We start from the raw sequence: 19,126 nt of genomic DNA, 5'->3' as shown, positions 1-19,126 counted from the left end.
CCAAACTTTAGATGCGATGGATCATCTACATAGTGGGAACTGGTTGCTGCACTCCTCCATACAGGAATCATCTGTTCAAATCTTTTGCCCATTTAAAAAACTGGGTTGGGGGAAACGGCCAAGATGGTGGAGTAGAAAGACACTGAGCTCACCTCATCTCACATGCACACAAAAATCACAATAATATGCAGAGCAACTATCACTGAAAATGAGTGAAATCTACCAGAAAAAAAAAAAAATCTACAACTAAAGACATAAAGAAGGAACCACACTGAGACCGTCAGGAGGGACAGATTTGCCATATAATCAAATCCTTACCTCCAGGTGGGTGCCCCACACACTGGAGACTAATTATATCAGAGGTTCTCCCACAGGAGGAGCGAGGGCTCTGAGCCCCATGCCAGCCCCTGCAGCTCGGGGATCCAGCACCAGGAAGAAGAGCCCCCACAGGATTTGGCTTTGAAGGCCAGCAGGGCTTGACTGCAGGAGCTCCAGAAGACTGGGGGAAATAGAGACATCTCTCTCAAAGGGTGCACACAAAATCATACACCCAACGGGACTAAGGGTAAAAGCAATCATCTGACAGGAGCCTGGGCCAGACCAACCTGCTGGTTTCACAGGGTCTTAGGGAGAAACAGGGGGCATCCGCACTGTTGGCATTTTTATCAGGGAGCACTCATTTCCAAGAGCTCTCCTGGAGGCTCTGACATTCTGGCATCAAGATCTGGCCCTGTTTAACATCGGTCGACTCCACTGCTGGGATTCCTCAGGCCAAACAGCAAACTGGGTAGGGACACAGGCCCACCAATCAGACAAGCTGCCTAAGACTTCTGAAGGGCACAGCTGCCTCTGGATACACCCCGAGACGCTGCCAGCTAACAGAGGGCAGTTCCACCCACGAGAGGTCAGGCACTGGACCCTCCCACCAGAATGGGGCACAAGCCTCGAGACCAGCCTCACCCTTCAGGGGGCAGACACCGTAAACAAGAAAACTATAGTTCCACAGACCAAGTCCGCAAAGGCGGGTCAGACACTACCTAGGACCCAGTGACAAGAAGGGACGGCACAAGACATTTCCTACAAAGAGCCACTGCTCCAAGATGGAGAATATGGTTAAAACGACCATACTACTCAAGATAATCTATAGATTCAATTAGTGAAGTGAAGTAGCTCAGTCGTGTCCAACTCTTTGCGACCCCGTGGACTGTAGCCTACCAGGCTCCTCCCTCCACGGGATTCTCCAGGCAAGAATACTGGAGTGGGTTGCCATTTCCTTTTCCAGGGGATCTTCCCGACCCAGGGATCGAACCCGGGTCTCCCGCATTGCAGGCAGGCACTTTAACCGCTGAGCCACCAGGGAAGCCTTGATCCAATACAAACCCCTATTAAATTATCAATGACATTTTTCATAGAAAAAAAATGTACATTTGTATGGAAACACAAAGACCCTAAATAGCCGAAACAATCTTGAGAAAGAGGAACGGAGCTGGAGGATTTGTGCTCTCTGACAGCAGGCTATACTATAGAGCTACAGTAATCAAAACAGCATGGTGCTGGCACTGAAACAGACATACAGATCAATGAAACAGGACAGAAGGCCCAGAAATAAACCCACAAACTTATGACCATTCAATCCATGACAAAGGAGATAAGAACATACAATGGAAAAAATACAGTCTCTTCAATAAGTGTTGCTAGGAAAATTGTACATGTGAAAGAACGAAAGCAGAACATTCTCTAACACTATAAACAAAAATGAACTCAAAATGGATTAAAGACCTAAATGTGAGACAGAATACTAAAAAACTCTTAAAGGAAAACACTCTTTAAGCAGGAAACTCTTGGACATACACTGTAGCAAGATTTTTTTGGATCTGTCTCTGAGAAAAACTAAAAATCAAAACAAGAATAAAGAAATAGGACTTAAGTCAAACTTACATGGTTTTGCACAGCAAAGGAAACCATACAAACGAAAAGACAACCTACAGACAGGAAGAAAATATTTGCAAAGGATGCTATTGACAGGGGATTAATTTCCAAAACAGACAACTCATGCAATTCAATATTTTTTTAAAAAGTTTAAAAATGGGCAGAAGACCATAGATATTTCTCCGAAAAAGGTAGACAGGTAGACAACAGGCACATGAAAAGATGAAAAGATGCTCAATACTGCTAATTATTAAGAGAAATGCAAATCAGAACTACTATGAGGTATCACACCAGTCAGAATGGCTGTCATTAAACAGTCCACAAATAATAAATGCTGGAGAGAGTGTAGAGAAAAAGGAACCCTCCTACACTGTAGGTGGGAATGTAAATTTTGCAGCCACTATGGTAAACAGTCTCAAAGTTCCTTAAAAACTAAAAATAGTTACCACATGATCCTGCAATCCCACTCCTGGGCATATATTCAGATGAAACTCTAATTCAAAAAGATAAATACACCCCAATTTTTACAGTAGTACTATTTACAATAGCCAAGTCATGGAAACAACCCAAATGTCCATCAACAGATGAATGGATAAAGAAGACATGGTACATAGACACAATGGAATATTACTCAGCCATAAAAAAGAATGAAATAATGCCATTTGCAGCAACGTGGACATACCCAAATATCCTATGATAACACTTACATGTGGAATCTAAAAAAAAATGCTACAAATGAACTTATTTACAAAGCATAAAACAGACTCACAGACATAGAAAACAAACTTAGATTATTAAAAGGGATAGCAGGGAAGGGGCTGGGGCGAACCAGGGCGAGATAAACTAGGAGTCTGGAATTAGCAGATACAAACTACTATATATAAAATAGGTAAACAACAAGAACACTCAGTATAGCACAGGGGACTACAATCCATATCTTATAATAACCTAATATGGGAAACAATCAGGAAAAGGATACATATATGTATAAGTGAATCACTTTGCTGGTCACCTGATACTAAAACACTATAAATTAACCATACTTCAACTTTTTAATGGTTTAAAAAAAAACTATATAGCAAAAGGCAATGGACTGATATCTTCAAAATGCTGAAAGAAAAAAAAAAACTTTAAACTTGGAATTCTATATCCAGCAAAAAAAAAAAAATTCAAATACAAAGACAAAACAAGTAATTTCCAAAATAAAGAAATAAATAAGTTAGAGAACTCATTGCATACAGACTTCACTACCTGATATATTCATGTAAGTTCTATGAGGCACAAGCTGGAATCCAGATTGCCAGGAGAAATATCAATAACCTCAGATATGCAGATGACACCACACTTATGGCAGAAAGTGAAAAGGAACTAAAGAGACTCCTGAAGAAAGTGAAAGAAGAGAGTGAAAAAGTTGGCTTTAAACTCAACATTCAAAAAACTAAAATCACGGCATCCGGTCCCACTGCTTCATGGCAAATAGATGGGGAAACAGTGGAAACAGAGACTTTATTTTCCTGGGCTCCAAAATCACTACAGATGGTGATTGCAGCCATGAAATTAAAAGATGCTTGCTCCTTGGAAGAAAAGCTATGACAAACCTAGACAGCATGTTAAAAAGCAGAGACATTACTTTGTCGATAAAGGTCTATATAGTCAAGGCTATGGTTTTTCCAGTAGTCATGTATGGATGTGAGAGTGGGACCATAAAGAAAGCTGAGCACTGAAGAATTAGTGCTTTTGAACTGTGGTGTTGGAGAAGATTCTTGAGAGTCTACATGGAGATCAAATCAATCAATCCTAAAGGAAATCAGTCCTGAATATTCATTGGAAGGACTGATGCTCAAGATGAAGCTCCAATACTTTGGCCACCTGATGTGAAGAACTGACTAACTCGAAAATAGCCTGACGGGAAAGACTGAAGGCAGGAGGAGATGGGGATGACAGAGGCCAAAAATTGGATGGAATCACTGACTCGATGGACATGAGTTTGAGCAAGCTCCAGGAGTTGGTGATGGACAGGGAAGCCTGGCGTGCTGCAGTACATGGGATCACAAAGAGTCCGACACAACTAAGCAACTCAACTGAACTGGAATAAGAAATACAAAGACAGCAAATTTACACAAAGACAGAAAGAGCTCTAAATGTGGTAACAATGAATATAAATATGAAACATATTTTATGTTGAATCATTCCAAAATATAAGCAGCAGGAAGAGTTCACAATTGAATATAGAGCATAATACCATCCCTGGAAACAATGCAAGCACAAGAGGAAAATAGTAAGACAAATGGAAATTATAACCTAATATTTTAAGATGGACTAAAAGAAATAAAATTACAAAAGCATTGAAAGATAAAGAAAATCCTCAATTAGGCAACCTCAGAAATCAATTATTAGGAAGAAAAACTTATTTTAAAAGAAGTTAAAGAACTCAGGAAAACTTAGAAATAAAGAAAAAGACAGAAGAGCAAATAAGCATAATGGGCACTGATTTAAGAGAAAATTAGATGGCCATTTTAGGTATCTGATTTTGCAACCTTACCACAAAACTTTTGATAGACCATGGAGTGAACCACACTAGTAGTGATTATCTGAACTTTTCATCTTACCATTTTTTATTAAAATAATAATCTTCAGTTGAATCTTGTAAAGAAGATAAATTCATAGCAGCTGCCAAAACTAAAGGTAGATATTATACTGCACAATCCTTAAGCTTGCCAAAAGGTTATGTGTGTCATTTAACTACATTAAGAACCAACAGAGCAGAACAGATATAGATACAGAAAATTCTTTTTTAATTCACTATTTTGTATTTATAATGCACATCACCTCAGTTAAGCAAGGGTCTCATAACAACTGGTTTGACTCTCAAGTTAAATTTTCAATCAGTGCCTATACTCTTCCTTTTATATGTATTATCTGCTTCAAAACCAGCATCCACACTTACCAAATGATATAATAATAAATGGTACAATAATAAGGCCATTGTTCAATCCATACATATTTTGATACCAACACTAATTCTATTATGCTTCCACAAAATGTGTCAACTGATTCTAGTAGCACTGATTCTAACTAACCAAGCATTCGATTTTTCAAATGTTAGGTATTATACAAAAAAAAAATCAAGATAATCAGAACCAGGCACAATTAAGAATCATTTAGGAAAATAAGGAGTGGTTACATCTTATCTTACCTAACAGGACCAAAGAACCACTTTCACATTCTGGTACCAAATGTGAAATCCTGGCAAATACCACCTGATTCCTTTCAGTGATTTTATAAGTTACTGTGTCTTCATACATGTATTATATAATCTAAACCTCACAATCCTATAATGGGATACCATTACGTCTCAATTTATAAAAAACAAAACAAAACAAAAAACACTCAAACATTCATTTGCCCAAAGTTAAATCTCAGGGCTTTTAATTCCAAGTCCAGTGCCCTTTGCATCAGAAGATAAAGAAAACAAATACATGTATCACTGTGACCATGAAATTTCAAATCACTATCAGCAATTAGAAAACCTTGGAAAAAATTATTTTGAATATGTTGAAATTTATATACATCCTTCAAGAGTGAAAGACACCCAACAAAAGTCAGCCACAGAAATGTTTCTTCTTTCCCCTCAAAATGTCCAAAAATGACAATTCCCTAGCTTCCTCCTTCCCCTTAAACCAGCTGCTTTGTGACCATCCCCAAGGCACCCTTCATTCTCAACTGGCCCTAAGTGGATTCAGGACTGAAAGACAAGGAAATAAATGAAAAGGAAAATAATAATAACCTCAAATCATTTTTTAACACCTACACAGATAACGAGACTTCCCTGGTGGCTCAGATGGCAAAGCGTCTGCCTACAATGCAGGAGACCTGGGTTCGATCCCTGGGTTGGGAAGATTCCCTGGAGAAGGAAATGGCAACCCACTCCAGTATTCTTGCCTGAAAAATTCCATGGACAGAGGAGCCTGGTGGGCTACAGTCCATGGGGTCGCAAAGAGTCGGACACAACAGACTGACTTCACTTTATACTGGTAACACAAGATCCCAAGCACCAGTCTTCACAGGGAGCAGTTAAGTTCCAGCCTCTGTCCATTCATCTCACTCCTTCCTAACTTCATTTGATATGATAAAAAGCCCTAGAAAACTTAAACGTCCCTTTTAATAGAGATTAAATTTATCCTGTATTTTATAAAAGAGATTGCTTTCCTATCTCCGCGTTTAACTTTGTCTTATATCACAGGATTCTCTGAATAAGGACAGGGAAGGTAAAAAAGAAAAGAAAGATAAGACAAAATTTTTAGACTCTGTAATTTAACAATGAAATTTAAAAAAAAAAAAATAGAAAAGGGTAGGGCATTCAAAGTAGCTATGGTAGAGTTTCAGGAGCAGAGTTTTTTGTTTTTTGTTTTTAAATGAGACCATGAAGGCTAGGGGAAAAAGAGGACACCATGATTAACACAAGTGATAGGCATGAAAAGATAAGCAAGGGAGCCAAGTTCTGGTGTTCCATCCATAGCAATCGCCTAAAAAAGTAGACTGGTCAGGAAAGCAAATATGGCCAGACTGTCACTATCGATTCCTCCCAGTATGAAATCACCCCAATACACTCTCAATTTCCTCTTGGATCTCTTTTTATTCACACTCCCAAGATTCCACTACTCAGAGTAGCAGTTCTAACCATGAAAGGCTTACAGTTAGAGAAGAATTTCAATTAGGCTTGTGAGTTATAAGTGGAACAATTAAGAGAATTGTCTCATAGCAAACATCATCACCAGGGCTCACAGGATCTGGTGTTAGATTCAAGGTGGATCTAGGGACTTCGGTGCACTTACATGGAATACAGATCTTCACTACAGCTCTGCTATTAATGTGACTAATGTTTCTTTTTCTGTGTCTCAAGGATATCTCAGCTTGCAATATACAACTGACCCTTGAACAACACAGGTTTGAATTATGTGGGTCCACTTACACACAGATTTTTTTCAATAATAAATACTACAGTAAAATATAATCTCCATTTGGTTGAATGCACAGATGTGGAGGGACTGTGAACATAAAGTGCTGACTTAAGTTAAAGTGGATTTTCGACTGGGCAGAGGGTGGGCATCCCAACCCTTGTGCTGTTCAAGGTCAACCGTACAGCCCTTCCCGCATCAGCACTAATTCAAGAACATCAATACCTTTTAAAAAGTGTGCAGGGTTTTTTTTTAATTTCAAATTCCTGAGATAGAAAATATGATTGATGCAACATAAATAACTGTTTCATGCCAATAACAGCAAGATGCAACTGCTATATTTTAGTCATTAATTCAGAAAAGCAACCATCACAGGCCAATGAGCTAGGAAAGAGAGCAAGTTCCCACATTAGAAAAACATGGGTGCATATGCAGGAGGGGCTACAAAAGTATGGACGGGGAGATACCATACCTAATATGTTTCATGAAACAATGAAAGAAAGTGAAGTCCTGTCCCACTTTTTGTGACCCCATGAACTATACAGTCCATGGACTTCTCCAGGCCAGAATACTAGAGTGGGTAGCCCTTCCCTTCTCCAGGGGATCTCCCCAACCCAGGGACTGCACCCAGGTCTCCTGAATTGCAGGAGGATTCTTTACCAGCTGAGCCAAAAGGGAAGCCCAAGAATGCTGGAGTAGGTAGCCTATCCCTTCTCCTGCGGATCTTCCCAACCCAGGAATCAAACCCGGGTCTCCTGCATCACAGGCGAATTCTATACCAGCTGAGCCACCAAAGAAGCCCTGACACTGTCATTCCCATCATTGGGAGAAAGAAACACCCAGCCACGTGGAAAATGTGCTTCTTATACTCCCATCTGGAGTTTTTAAAGTAACTTTTGAAAAAATATTGCTTTGGGGGCTTCCATGGTGGTCCAGTGGTTGAGAATCTGCCTTCCAATGCAGGGAATGCAGGTTTGATCTCTGGTCAGGGAACTAAAATCCCACATGCTGCAGGGCAACTACTAGTGGTGATGGCTGCACAACACTGTACATGTACTGAATTGTACACTTTAAATGGTGACTTTTATAAAGCATGCATTTCACTTCATTTTTTTTTTTTTTTTTTTTTTTTAGAAAAAGAATACAGAACTTATGACTTCCCAGGTGGTGCAGTGGTAAAGAATCTGCCTGCCAATGCAGGAGACGCAAGAGATGCATGTTCGATCCCTGGATCGGGAAGATGCCCGGGGGAAGGAAATGGCAACCCACTCCAGTATTCTTGCCTGAAAAATTCCATAGAGGAGCCCAGTGGGCTACAGTCCATGGAATCACAAAGAGTCAGACACAATGAGCACGCACACACGCACACACACACATAGAACTTACACTTCTGGCCTGAGGCAGTAACTGGGATGGATCCTACAGAATGGAGGCATACTATTACAAAATTCTTGCACTGTATATGAAGTGACATAACATTATTTGAAGGCAGACTATAAAAAAGTTAAAATGAGTATTATAAACCCTAGGGCAAGTACTTCCCCCCACCCCAACACACACATATACACACACACACCATTTAAGTATTACTAATAAGTCAACTATAGAAACAAAAGAGAAATCTTAGAAATACACAATTAATCCAAAAGAAGGCAAAGAAAGAAGGGGGAAAAAAGAGAGAAAAGAAATAGAAGGATAGAAATGACAAATAGAAAGCAAAAAGCAAGCAAGATGTACACATAAAACCAAGTATATAATTATGTTAAAATGCAAAAAGTCTAAGCAAGCCAATTAAAAGACAAATTGTCATATTAATTAAAAATGCTCAACCTTATGCTATCTACAAGAACCCTACTCTGAAACGGACACAGAAGTAGTGAAGGACAAAAACACATACCATCTAAACACATAAGAAAATAAAATTGGAGAGGCTATGTCAACAGACTGAATGGATTTCAGACCAACAAATATTACCAGTAATAAGCAAGGACATTTCTAAACGATAAATGTGTGTGCCCTACTACTAAAGTTTCAAAATACATGAAACAAAAGTTGACAGAATTGCAAGGAAACATAGTAAAACCCACAATTACACCTGGCATGGTTAAAGATTTTAACAGCCCTTTCAGTACCTGACAGAACAAGTATACAGAAAATCAGTATGGGTATACAGAGCTTAACACATCAACAAACTTGACATTGGTAGAATATACCAGTCTACACACAGCAGAATACTCATTTTTTTCAAATGCATATGCAACATTAACCAAGATAAATCCTATGTTGGACAACGAAAGAAGTCAATAAATTTAAAAGGATTAAAGTCATACAAATCCTATTCTCTGAACAAAGCTACATTGTTTTGTATGTATGATATCCAGAGAATTCCCATTTAGAAATTAAAATACTTCTAAGTAACCCATTCTTCCAATCTCAATGGAAAGGACAAAAAAAGTATATGGAACTGAATGAAAATTAGTGTGGGATTAGTAAGGGAAACTATTAGAATTAAATTTTTCTTAGAAAAAAATAATGTAAGCTTCCATATTCAAGGCTAGAAAAAGAAGATAAAACTCAAAGTAGAATTTAAAAAACAAAGCCAAATATCAGGGAAATAGAGTTATTTGAAAAGATTAATAAAACTGACAATCTTCTGGATAAACTGTTTAAGGCAAAAAAAAAGAGATAACACAAATTATCAGTATCAGGAATGAAAGAAAGAAAGGACATCCTTCCAAATCCTACAAACATTTAAAGCATAAAGAAGTACTAATATTTATGAACCTTATGCCAACAAATTCAATAGCTTGGGTGAAATGGAGAAATCCATTAGCAGACAAATTACCAAAACTCACTTGCTCACTTAAGAAAATAAAAAACCTGAACAGTCCTTTATCAATTAAAGGAACAGGTTGCAAATAAAAACCTTTCCACAAAAACTATGGCTTCGCTGATGAATTCTACCAGACACTTAAGAATAAATATTCCAATTTCATAAACTCTTTCAGAAAACAGATAACATTTCTCATCCCCTTTTAGAAACCCAGCATTACTCTACGTGATGGGCTGGACTGTGTCCTCTCCCAAATCCATACATTGAAATCCTGACCCTCAGTACCTCAAAAAACTGTATCTGGAGATTGGACATTAAAGAGGTAATTACGGTAAAGTAAAGTCATATATGTAGGACCTAAACCTAATATGACTGGTGTTCTTACATGAGATTAGGACACAGACAACACACAGACCAAAGCACAACTATGTGAAGACACAACAAGAGGTGGCCGTCACCAATTCAAGGAGGGAAGAACCCAACTCTGACAACACCTTGATCTTGAACTTCTAGCCTCTGAAACTGTGAGAAAATAACTTTCTGCTTTTTAAGCTACCCAGTCTGTAATTATGTTTCAATAGCCCTAGAAACTAATAACCCTGATACGAAAACTTATAATATAAATACATAAGGTAAATAAAGTAAATATATATGTGCATTATATGAAAACAATAGATCAATGTCACTCATAAATAAAAATGAAAAATATAGCTTTAAAAAATTAGTGTATGAAAGTTGCTCAGTCATGTCCAACTCTTTGCGAGGCCATGGACTGCCAGGTTCCTCTGTCCATGGAGCTCTCCAGGCTACAACACTGCAGTGGGTAGACGCTCCCTTCTCCAGGGAATCTTTCCAACCCAGGGATCAAACTCAGGTCTCCCACATCGCAGGTGGATTCTTTACTGTCTGAGCTACCAGGGAAGCCAAAGAATACTGCAGTGGGCAGCCTAACCCTTCTCCAGCAGATCCTTCCAACCCAGGAATCGAACCAGGGTCTCCTGCATTGTGGGCAGATTCTTCACCCTCTGAGCCACCAGGGAAGAACCCAAAATAAGGCAGAAAATTCAAAAAGAAAGAAGTAAAACTATACTGATTTTCAGATGACATGATTGTCATCTCAGAAAATCATATGGTTCTACCAAAAACTGTTAACAAGTAATAAGTGAACTTAACAATTTAAAGAACAAAGTCAATATACAAAAATAATTTGTATTTCTACATATTAACAACATTAGGAAACTGAAATTACCACAAGAGCATCAAAAACATGAACCACTTAAGAGTAAGTTTAACAAAACATGTGCAAGATCCAAACACGGCGAACTATAAAACTCTGCTAAGAGAAGTTCAAGACCTAAATAACTGGAGAAACATATTATGTTTACGGCTCAAAGATTCAACATTGTTAAGATGTCAAATCTCCCCAAATTGAGTCATAGATTCAAAATAACCCAAATTAAAATCTTAGAAATCTTTTTTTTTAAGAATTGGTAAGCTAAAATACATGTGGAAATGCAGACATCCTAAATAGCTAAAAATAGAGGAACAAAACTACACTATCTGATTTCAAGATTTACAACAATGATACAGAAATTAAAACTGTGGTATAGGCATAAGGATAAACACTTAGATCAATGGAACAGAATAAAGATTTCAGAAATAAACTTAAACATATTAATTTTTGAGAAATATTCCAAGAAAATTTAATGAAAAAAGATGGTCTTTTCAACAAATGGGTGCTTCAATAACTGGACATCTACACTGGAGGAGAAAAATCTTCAAATCTTACCACAAACAGAATATAAAAACTAACATGAAATGATTGTACCTAAGTACAAAAAAAGCTATAAAGTTTCTAGAATATACAAGAAGATTTAGACAATTTCGACAGAACACAAAAGTCACAGACGATAAAAGAAAAAAGTCCAATAAACTGGATTTAAATTTTAAACTTTTGCACTTCAAAAGACTGCTCAGAAAACTAAAAACTAAACAACAGACTGGGAGAAAACATCACAATATATAGACTGACAAAAGACTTGCAGCCACAAGCTTTACAACTTAACACAAACATAAGAAATATATGCGAGAGATTAGAAGTCACATTTTATAAAAGATACGCAAGTGGAAATAAGCACATGGAAGTATGCTCAACATCATCAGTCATTAAGAAAATGCAAATTATGACAATAAGATACTACTAAACATACCACTAGAATGACTGAAATTTGAAAGACTGAAAGCAAGCGTTGGCAAGAATGTGGAACTGAAACTCAAACATTGCTGGTAGAAATGCAAAATGACAGTCACTTTAGAAAACCATTCTGCAGTTTCTTATAATGTTAAACATACAGTTGGCCACACAACCCAAGAATACACTCCTATATATTTACCCAAGAGACGTGAAGATGGGTCTACACAGAAACCTGAATGTGAATGTTTACAACAGCTTTCTTTACAATCACTGAAAACTTCAGAAACAAACAAACTCGGTATCTTTTAACTGATGAATATATAAAGAAGTCATGTTATATCCATGGAATGGAATACTACTCAGAAATTAAAAGAAGAAAATTAGTGAAACATTCACCATTATTGAGGGCTTCCCTAGTAGCTCAGCTGGTAAAAGAATCTGCCTGCAGTGCAGGAGACCCCAGTTGGATCCCTGCATCGGTAAGACCCCCTGGAGAAAGACATGGCAACAACCCACTCCAGTCCTCTTGCCTGTAGAATCCCCATGGACAGAGGAGCCTGGCGGGCTACAGCCCATGGGGTCGCAGAGTCACACACAGCACAGCACTCACCATTACTGAATCTCAAAAACATTCCTCCAAGTGAAAGAAGTCAGGCACAAAAGACTACATACTGAGTGACTCCATTTATATAAAATCCTAGAAAAGGCAAAACCGTGTAGAAGGAAAACAGACTGCCAGGTTATCAGAGGTGACAGAAGACTGAGTGCAAAGCTGTGGCACAGTAAACTTATGAGCGTGATGGAAATGTTCTGTACCTTAACTAGGGTGGTAACATAGATGTATTCATTTGTCAGGCTCGCTGAACTTCACACTTAAAACTGGGGACTTCTAACGTCAAATTATATCTTAATAAGGCTGATTGTAAACAAAATCACTGGTCTCTGAAAGGCAAGGTAATATAGTGGTTAAGAACTTGAGTTCTGAGCCAAAACATCTGGATATAAACACTGATACTACCCTTATTAACTATATGAATTGAGACAAGTTATATAACCTCTGTGACCTTCACTTTCTCATCTATAAAATGGGAATTAGGGACTTCCTGGTACAGTGGGTACCAATCCGCCTGCCAATGCAGGAGACGTGGGTTCCGTTTCTGGTCTGAAGATTCTACATGCGGTGGAGAAACTAAAACCCATGCACTACAACTACTGAAGCCTGTGCACCAAGAGGCTATGCTCTAAAACAAGCGAACTGCAAATAATTAATTTTTTTCAGTGGGAATTATCTGCATCAAATAGTTGTTGTGAAGATTAAGTCATGTCAAACCCTTAGAATAGTGCCTGGCAAATAATAATAGTTTATATTGGAACACATAGTATTATGTGGGCTTCCCTGATAGCTCAGTTGGTAAAGAATCCACCTGCAATGCAGGAGACCCCAGTTTGATTCCTGGGTCAGCAAGTTCCCTTGGAGAAGGGATAGGCTACCCACTCCAGTATTCTTGGGCTTCCTTTCCCTGGTAAAGAATCCGCCTGCAATGTGGGAGTTGGAAAGATCCCCTGGAGAAGGAAACAGCTACCCACTCCGGTATTCTGGCCTGGAGAATTCCACGGACTGTATAGTCCATGGGGTCGCAAAGAGTGGGACACAGCTGAGCGACTTTCACGTTATTATTATGTATACCAAACCAACTGTTAGTACTTTTTAGTGAACTTGGCATTTATGAACTTTGAGTTTCAAGCATCTACATGAGCCTCCAACACAGTTATCTGTAATTTTCACTAAACCCACTTTGCTTCATTATCTCTGAGCCCAAAACCCATCCTTAAACTAAACTGAGGTCTCATACTCAGTAAGACATGGGCAACAGGTCTCATCTTTAGAGCTAAATATGATTAATAGGTAGTGGCTGCCTAGACTGCTATGTTGAGGACTGTGAGACAACATCTGAATTTCAAGAGTACTTAACATCTGCCATGACACTAAGAGAAGCAGTGATGCCAGGATGTGATATTATAATTATGTGATCAAAAGTTTTTCTTCACATAAATCGTGAGCTCCTTCAGGACAGTCTGTTGTTAACAGTTTGACACAAGAGGCTGTCTGTCACATTTATTAAACGGTCGATGGACTTCACATAGATTCTACCTACATTTGATCGGGCAGAGTAAATTTTCCCATAAGGGCTTACTATAGACTTAAAAACACCTATTCCTGCTACAACTTAGAGAATATCTGGGACTTAAAGAGGTAGAAAAGGTCATTTCGGGGAGCTGGAAAGGCTAACACTGAGACGGTCATAATGTGACAGTGTAAAAGAAAGATATTGTCTTCCAAACACAGGACAGACTCATACTTTAACAGACCATGTAAGACAATTTTGAAAAGTAAGGCAACAAAGACTTCCTTTGAATGTCAGAGACTTATTCAACTTCAAGCTATATATACCACTCTCTACTGTACTACAGACTCTTCATCTATAACTTGATGGTACTTTCAACTTGATGGTACTTTCAATCCTTTGAAAGAAATACTAGAGTCAAAACTACAAATCCCTAAAATGCCCATCAATTCTACAGTAAGATATAAACTTACTTTCAAATATAAGTAAGGAGAGACCAATAGGTGATGCTGACAATTCAGCATCTGACTTTAAATCAACTGTTCTCAAACAGGATGAAAGAACAAGTCATTATCACCAAGGGAGCTTTTGCAAACTACACTGCCCGCTCCAGCCTCCAATTCTGTTAAGTCCTCTTAGGATGTGGGCAGACAGACAGGCAAGGGGAGGGAGAAAGAATAAAAACATGTGTCTCCTGGACTTCCCTGGTGGTCCAGTGGCTAAGACTCTGAGCTTCCACTGCAGAGGCCTCAGACTGGATTCCTAGTCAGAGAAATTCTGCATGCCACAGGGTGTGGTCAAAAAAAAAAAAAAGTTATCTCCTGTGATTGTGAAACAGCTGTTTTCCTCCAATCCACCACATTTAAAAACCATGAGGCTAAATGCATATATTTGATCATATAGATCTGAAATTTTTAAATTCCATAAAAGAAAGCACTAAACTGAGAATCAGGAGATGTGAGTTGTAATTCTGTTCCTGAACAGTCCAATCTGAAGCAGTTACTTAACTTCTCTCTACCTCTATGAGAATACAATTATATTAGTATTACATTAAAATTGGAAGTTTTATACAACTTAACAGAGTTGCTCTAGGATAAAATGAAACATGAAGCATAAACATCTTTAAAATGTGAATGAGGAATTATCATCATTATTCAAACTTAAGCCTCATTAAGATGTAAAAGCTTAGAATAATTTGGACTGGTGCACAGTTTAACCTTGCAGCAGACAAGACCAACCACCCAGGGTCAATTAGAAATGAAAAGGATTCCTTGGGCTTTGCCTAATCCTTTATCTTTCTACCCTAAACAGTTGGCCAAATCAAACCTAGCTTGAGAATCAGGAAAACTGATTCCCATTAATGAATTCTTCTGAAACGTCAACCTCACCAGCAAGAGACCAAGGACTATGACATTCTTAGAAAGTGAAATATTCAGAATTTTTAACTAAAGACTCTCACTGGACACTTCCACTTAGAATATAAAAGAAGACAAACAAACAAAAAAATCTAAGCAACGTGGTTAAGATTCAGAGACTGGATTTAAATTTTTTGTTTAAAGTCAGGTGACAGACTAACAAAAATTTTAATAATGTTACCCCCAAAAAATAAAAATTAGCGCCAGTGGCTTATACTCCCCTATCCCTCTCCAATTCTCTATAAAATGGCTTACAGTAAGTCTAATAAGTGAGTATAATAAGTACATACGGTGCCTGGCAGACAGTGAGTGTCAAATAAATATCTGTTGGATGAATGATTAATTCCCTTCTTTCACCCTGTGTCTTAGTGCACCTACATGGATGCTAGCACATTTGTTTCCTTTAATCTACTTATAAGTGAAATGGAAATGGTGGCTAAAAAGACAAATTCTAAAAATCCTCACTTTGTTTCATTAGTTTCTACTTTTATCACATGGCACTCTCTACCAGGTACAAACACAAACACTTAGACCTAACATAAGCTGCTTAAGTTATTTATAAAAAAAAAGTTACAATTCTAGTCCAGCTTCAATGAAAAATGAATCAATTCTCAATCCAGAATAATTTATGACAAAAGCAAAAATATAAAGCCATTTTCACTGCAAGAACTAGAAACTGTAAGTCTAATCAATAACTTTTATACTCCCAACTTCTAGCCCTATTGTATTTAATGACAACTTACCATCTGCAACCCTGAAGTGAATCTCCCCTCTAATGATAGTGCAAGCCAATTTCCCGTATCACTAATACACTAAGTCTATCAACAATTTCCTCCAGAAGAAAAGCACAAGATTTTACCAGTTCTCACTCAGCTAACAGCAATTCCTTTCTCCTAATCTTACCATTTGAATTGGACAAAACCCAGTGGAAACTGAAAACACTCTCAAGCAGGACAATCAACTCCATCTTTCCCTTAATATAAATAAGCCCCCTATGCCAAATGTCATAACTGAGTACTACTGTATACTATCCACGATGACAACACGTCTAATTCCAAGCGTTTCTCAAATCATAAGTTCTAAAAAACTCTGATGCGTTAGCACAAGTGCCAAGTGCAGTGCAATTACATCTGACCCACGGATGGTATTTTAAAATGTGCCCCCCCACCCCACCGCTTTCAAGACATTCAACTGAGAAGTGCAATTTTTTGTGAACAGACTTTCTTGACTACAGGAGCCTCACCAGCAGATTTAAGTGACCTAGCCTTTGAAACAGGAGGCAATATTTACACGTACACACAACGGATATTTACATCAGCACACACACGACGGATATTTACAGCAAATACTACTTCTCCTTAAAACAGCCATACCCATGTTTAGAGCACCATCTACCACACTTTCAATAAACAAACTGTGACCAACAACTCCCTCCCTCAGCATACCAGGAAGCTTAATTCTCTCCCTATACAAGTTTAATTCACCTCCACGAGCAATCCGGACTGACAGGGTACCTAATTCACCAGACGGCCAGAAAATTCAATGCCCAACCTCCGTGCCCACCTTTCTCCTTTTATGCACAGCCACTTATTTGACCTTCCATCTCTCCCTCTTATTTATTATTGCCTAAACTCCCTTCACGTCTCCCCCCAACACTACCCTCTCTAGTACCCTCACCCTGAGTCGGGATGCCAACATTTCCCCATCCCACTCCACCAACCCCTGCAAACGCTCGAATCCCTCTGCAGACACAGACCGCCCCACAGACCGCCGTCACCCCGGACCCCAGCAGCCCCAACAGCAGAAACTCCTAACGCAGAGATGGGGGGGCGGGGGGGGCGGTGGTTGCTGAAGGCTGCTCGTCCAACCCACCAGACGAAGTCGTTGCTTTTGTCTTCGTAGGAGTTGATGAGCCCGTTGCACAGGGGGGCGAGCAGAGGTCGCTTCCTGCTGCCGCTGCTTAGGCTGGAGCTGCTCCCTCCTACGCCGGCGCTGGGCCTGGCCGCGCAGCTGAGCCGGGACAGGCCCGCGGACACCGCCCCGCCGCCGCTCCCGCCGCCGCTGCCGGACACCGCGGCCGCCACCAGCACAGGCCGCGCCGGGCCCCCGAGACCGCCGGAGCCCGCGGCCTGGGCCGCCCCGCCGGACCCCAGCGCCGCCGCCGAAGCCGCTACGGAAGGGGGCGACGGGGAAGAGGATAAGGACGAGGAGGCGGAAGTCACCGAGGAGGCCGCGGAGGAGCCCGGGCTGGTGCCGGCGGAGCCCGATCCGGCCTGGCGGCTCCCAGACATCGTGACTCCCTCCCCTCCGGCTGGGAGCTCGGAGGAGAGGGACCGCGATCGCGACCCGCCGCCGCCGCCGCCTCCCTCCCCTCCGCCTTCAGTGCATCCTGAGGACGCGCGCCGCGTCGGGAGGTGGGGCTGAGGAACAATAAAGTTGATTTTTGTAAAGGCAAAACCACACAGCAGCGTCCGACGGGAGGGGGCGGAGGGAACTATTAAAGCAGAGGAGGAACCACTGCCGCTCTCTGGACCGCCGCCGCCGCGGTCGCCGCCGCAGCCAACCCGAGCGCGCCGTGGGCCGGCCGTGCGCGCGCGCGAGCGGCGGAAGGGGCGGGAGCGGCGGGGGATACAACTTCAGACGCGGCCGGGGCGGCGCTCAGATGCGTCGAGCGCGCCTTGGGCGACGGCGGCGGCCTAGCAACGACCGCCGCCTTAGTGGGGATCCGGTTTTCCTTCTTAACGTGCCCGAGGGTAGGGCCGTCTGAGGGAACGAAAGGGCAACGGAGAGAGAAATAGATGGTCGCGGTGGCGGAGGCCTTGGGGCAGGGGAACGGGGGGGAAAAAAAACAAAAAGTGCTCCGAAAGCAACTGCGCACGCGCGCCCGGGGCGCAGACCCTCCTGCTTTACCCAGGGTCCCGGCTCCCAGCGGCGGGGAGCGGCGCCGGCGTGGGGGCTGCCGCACCGCGCATGCGTGGGGGGTGAGCCGCATTCCTGAACGTGAACTGGGAGCGGCGGCTTGTGGCTTGCGAGGCAGGCAGTGTGACCCAGTGGCGAGGGCACGACAGGTATTTCGATTCGGGTTTTGAAGGCTCTGAAGGCTGGGACACAGGGAAAGAACCTGGAAGCTCCGAGCAGTTGAGAAGAGTTCTGGACTGACAGTCAGGACTCCAGGCGCTGCTGCTGTTAGCCATTCCACAGTACTGAAGTCAGTGCACAGTGCTTTGTACATTGCAAGCGTGGTAGCAAGTGTTTCCAATTTACCTGCTCGACCGTGATCTCACTCGTTTGAAAAGTTATTTACCAAGTTAAGCATCATAATAATGAGAAAACAAATTATATTTAATCGGAACATAGCTCAGTTAAAACCCCCGTCTGATGTGTGTCTGATACGATTTTTAGCACAAAACAAGGAAACTTTGGCAGTTAATGCTACCAGAAGTTGCAGTTTCTGGTAGGCTTTTTGAAATACTGAAATTCATTTACAGATTTTCATTTGCCATTTTGAGACCCCCCCCCCCCGATTCTTGATGATATAAATTAGAAACAACTAACTCTGATTGTCAATATACTTTCCAACACTCATGCTATGATTCTTAGAGGGAAGGATCTCAGTTAATTCTCTTAGGGGCAATTAGAGGGCTTTTCCCTAGGAATACCTGTCCATGCTG

The 19,126-nt window shown here is 40.7% G+C and overlaps 1 protein-coding gene across 5 annotated transcripts in view; it reads right to left on the bottom strand.

The window, feature by feature from the left end:
• COP1 (COP1 E3 ubiquitin ligase) overlaps window positions 1-18,055 on the bottom strand; it is a 214,047-nt gene extending 195,992 nt beyond the window's left edge. For 2 of the 5 annotated variants that reach the window (XM_043486127.1, XM_043486126.1), the window contains exon 1: window positions 17,328-17,991. In XM_043486127.1, the coding sequence (XP_043342062.1) occupies window positions 17,328-17,746 (419 nt within the window). In that variant the 5' untranslated portion in view covers window positions 17,747-17,991. Of the gene's footprint in view, window positions 1-17,327 lie in introns of all 5 variants that reach the window. The other 3 variants (XM_043486125.1, XM_043486130.1, XM_043486129.1) reach the window with 3 other exon arrangements.
• Window positions 18,056-19,126: the final 1,071 nt, after the last annotated feature.

This window comes from Cervus canadensis, chromosome 13 (genome assembly GCF_019320065.1).
Source record: "Cervus canadensis isolate Bull #8, Minnesota chromosome 13, ASM1932006v1, whole genome shotgun sequence".
NCBI classification, from domain to species: Eukaryota; Metazoa; Chordata; class Mammalia; order Artiodactyla; family Cervidae; genus Cervus; species Cervus canadensis.
This window is presented reverse-complemented; position numbering and strand designations above follow the sequence as displayed.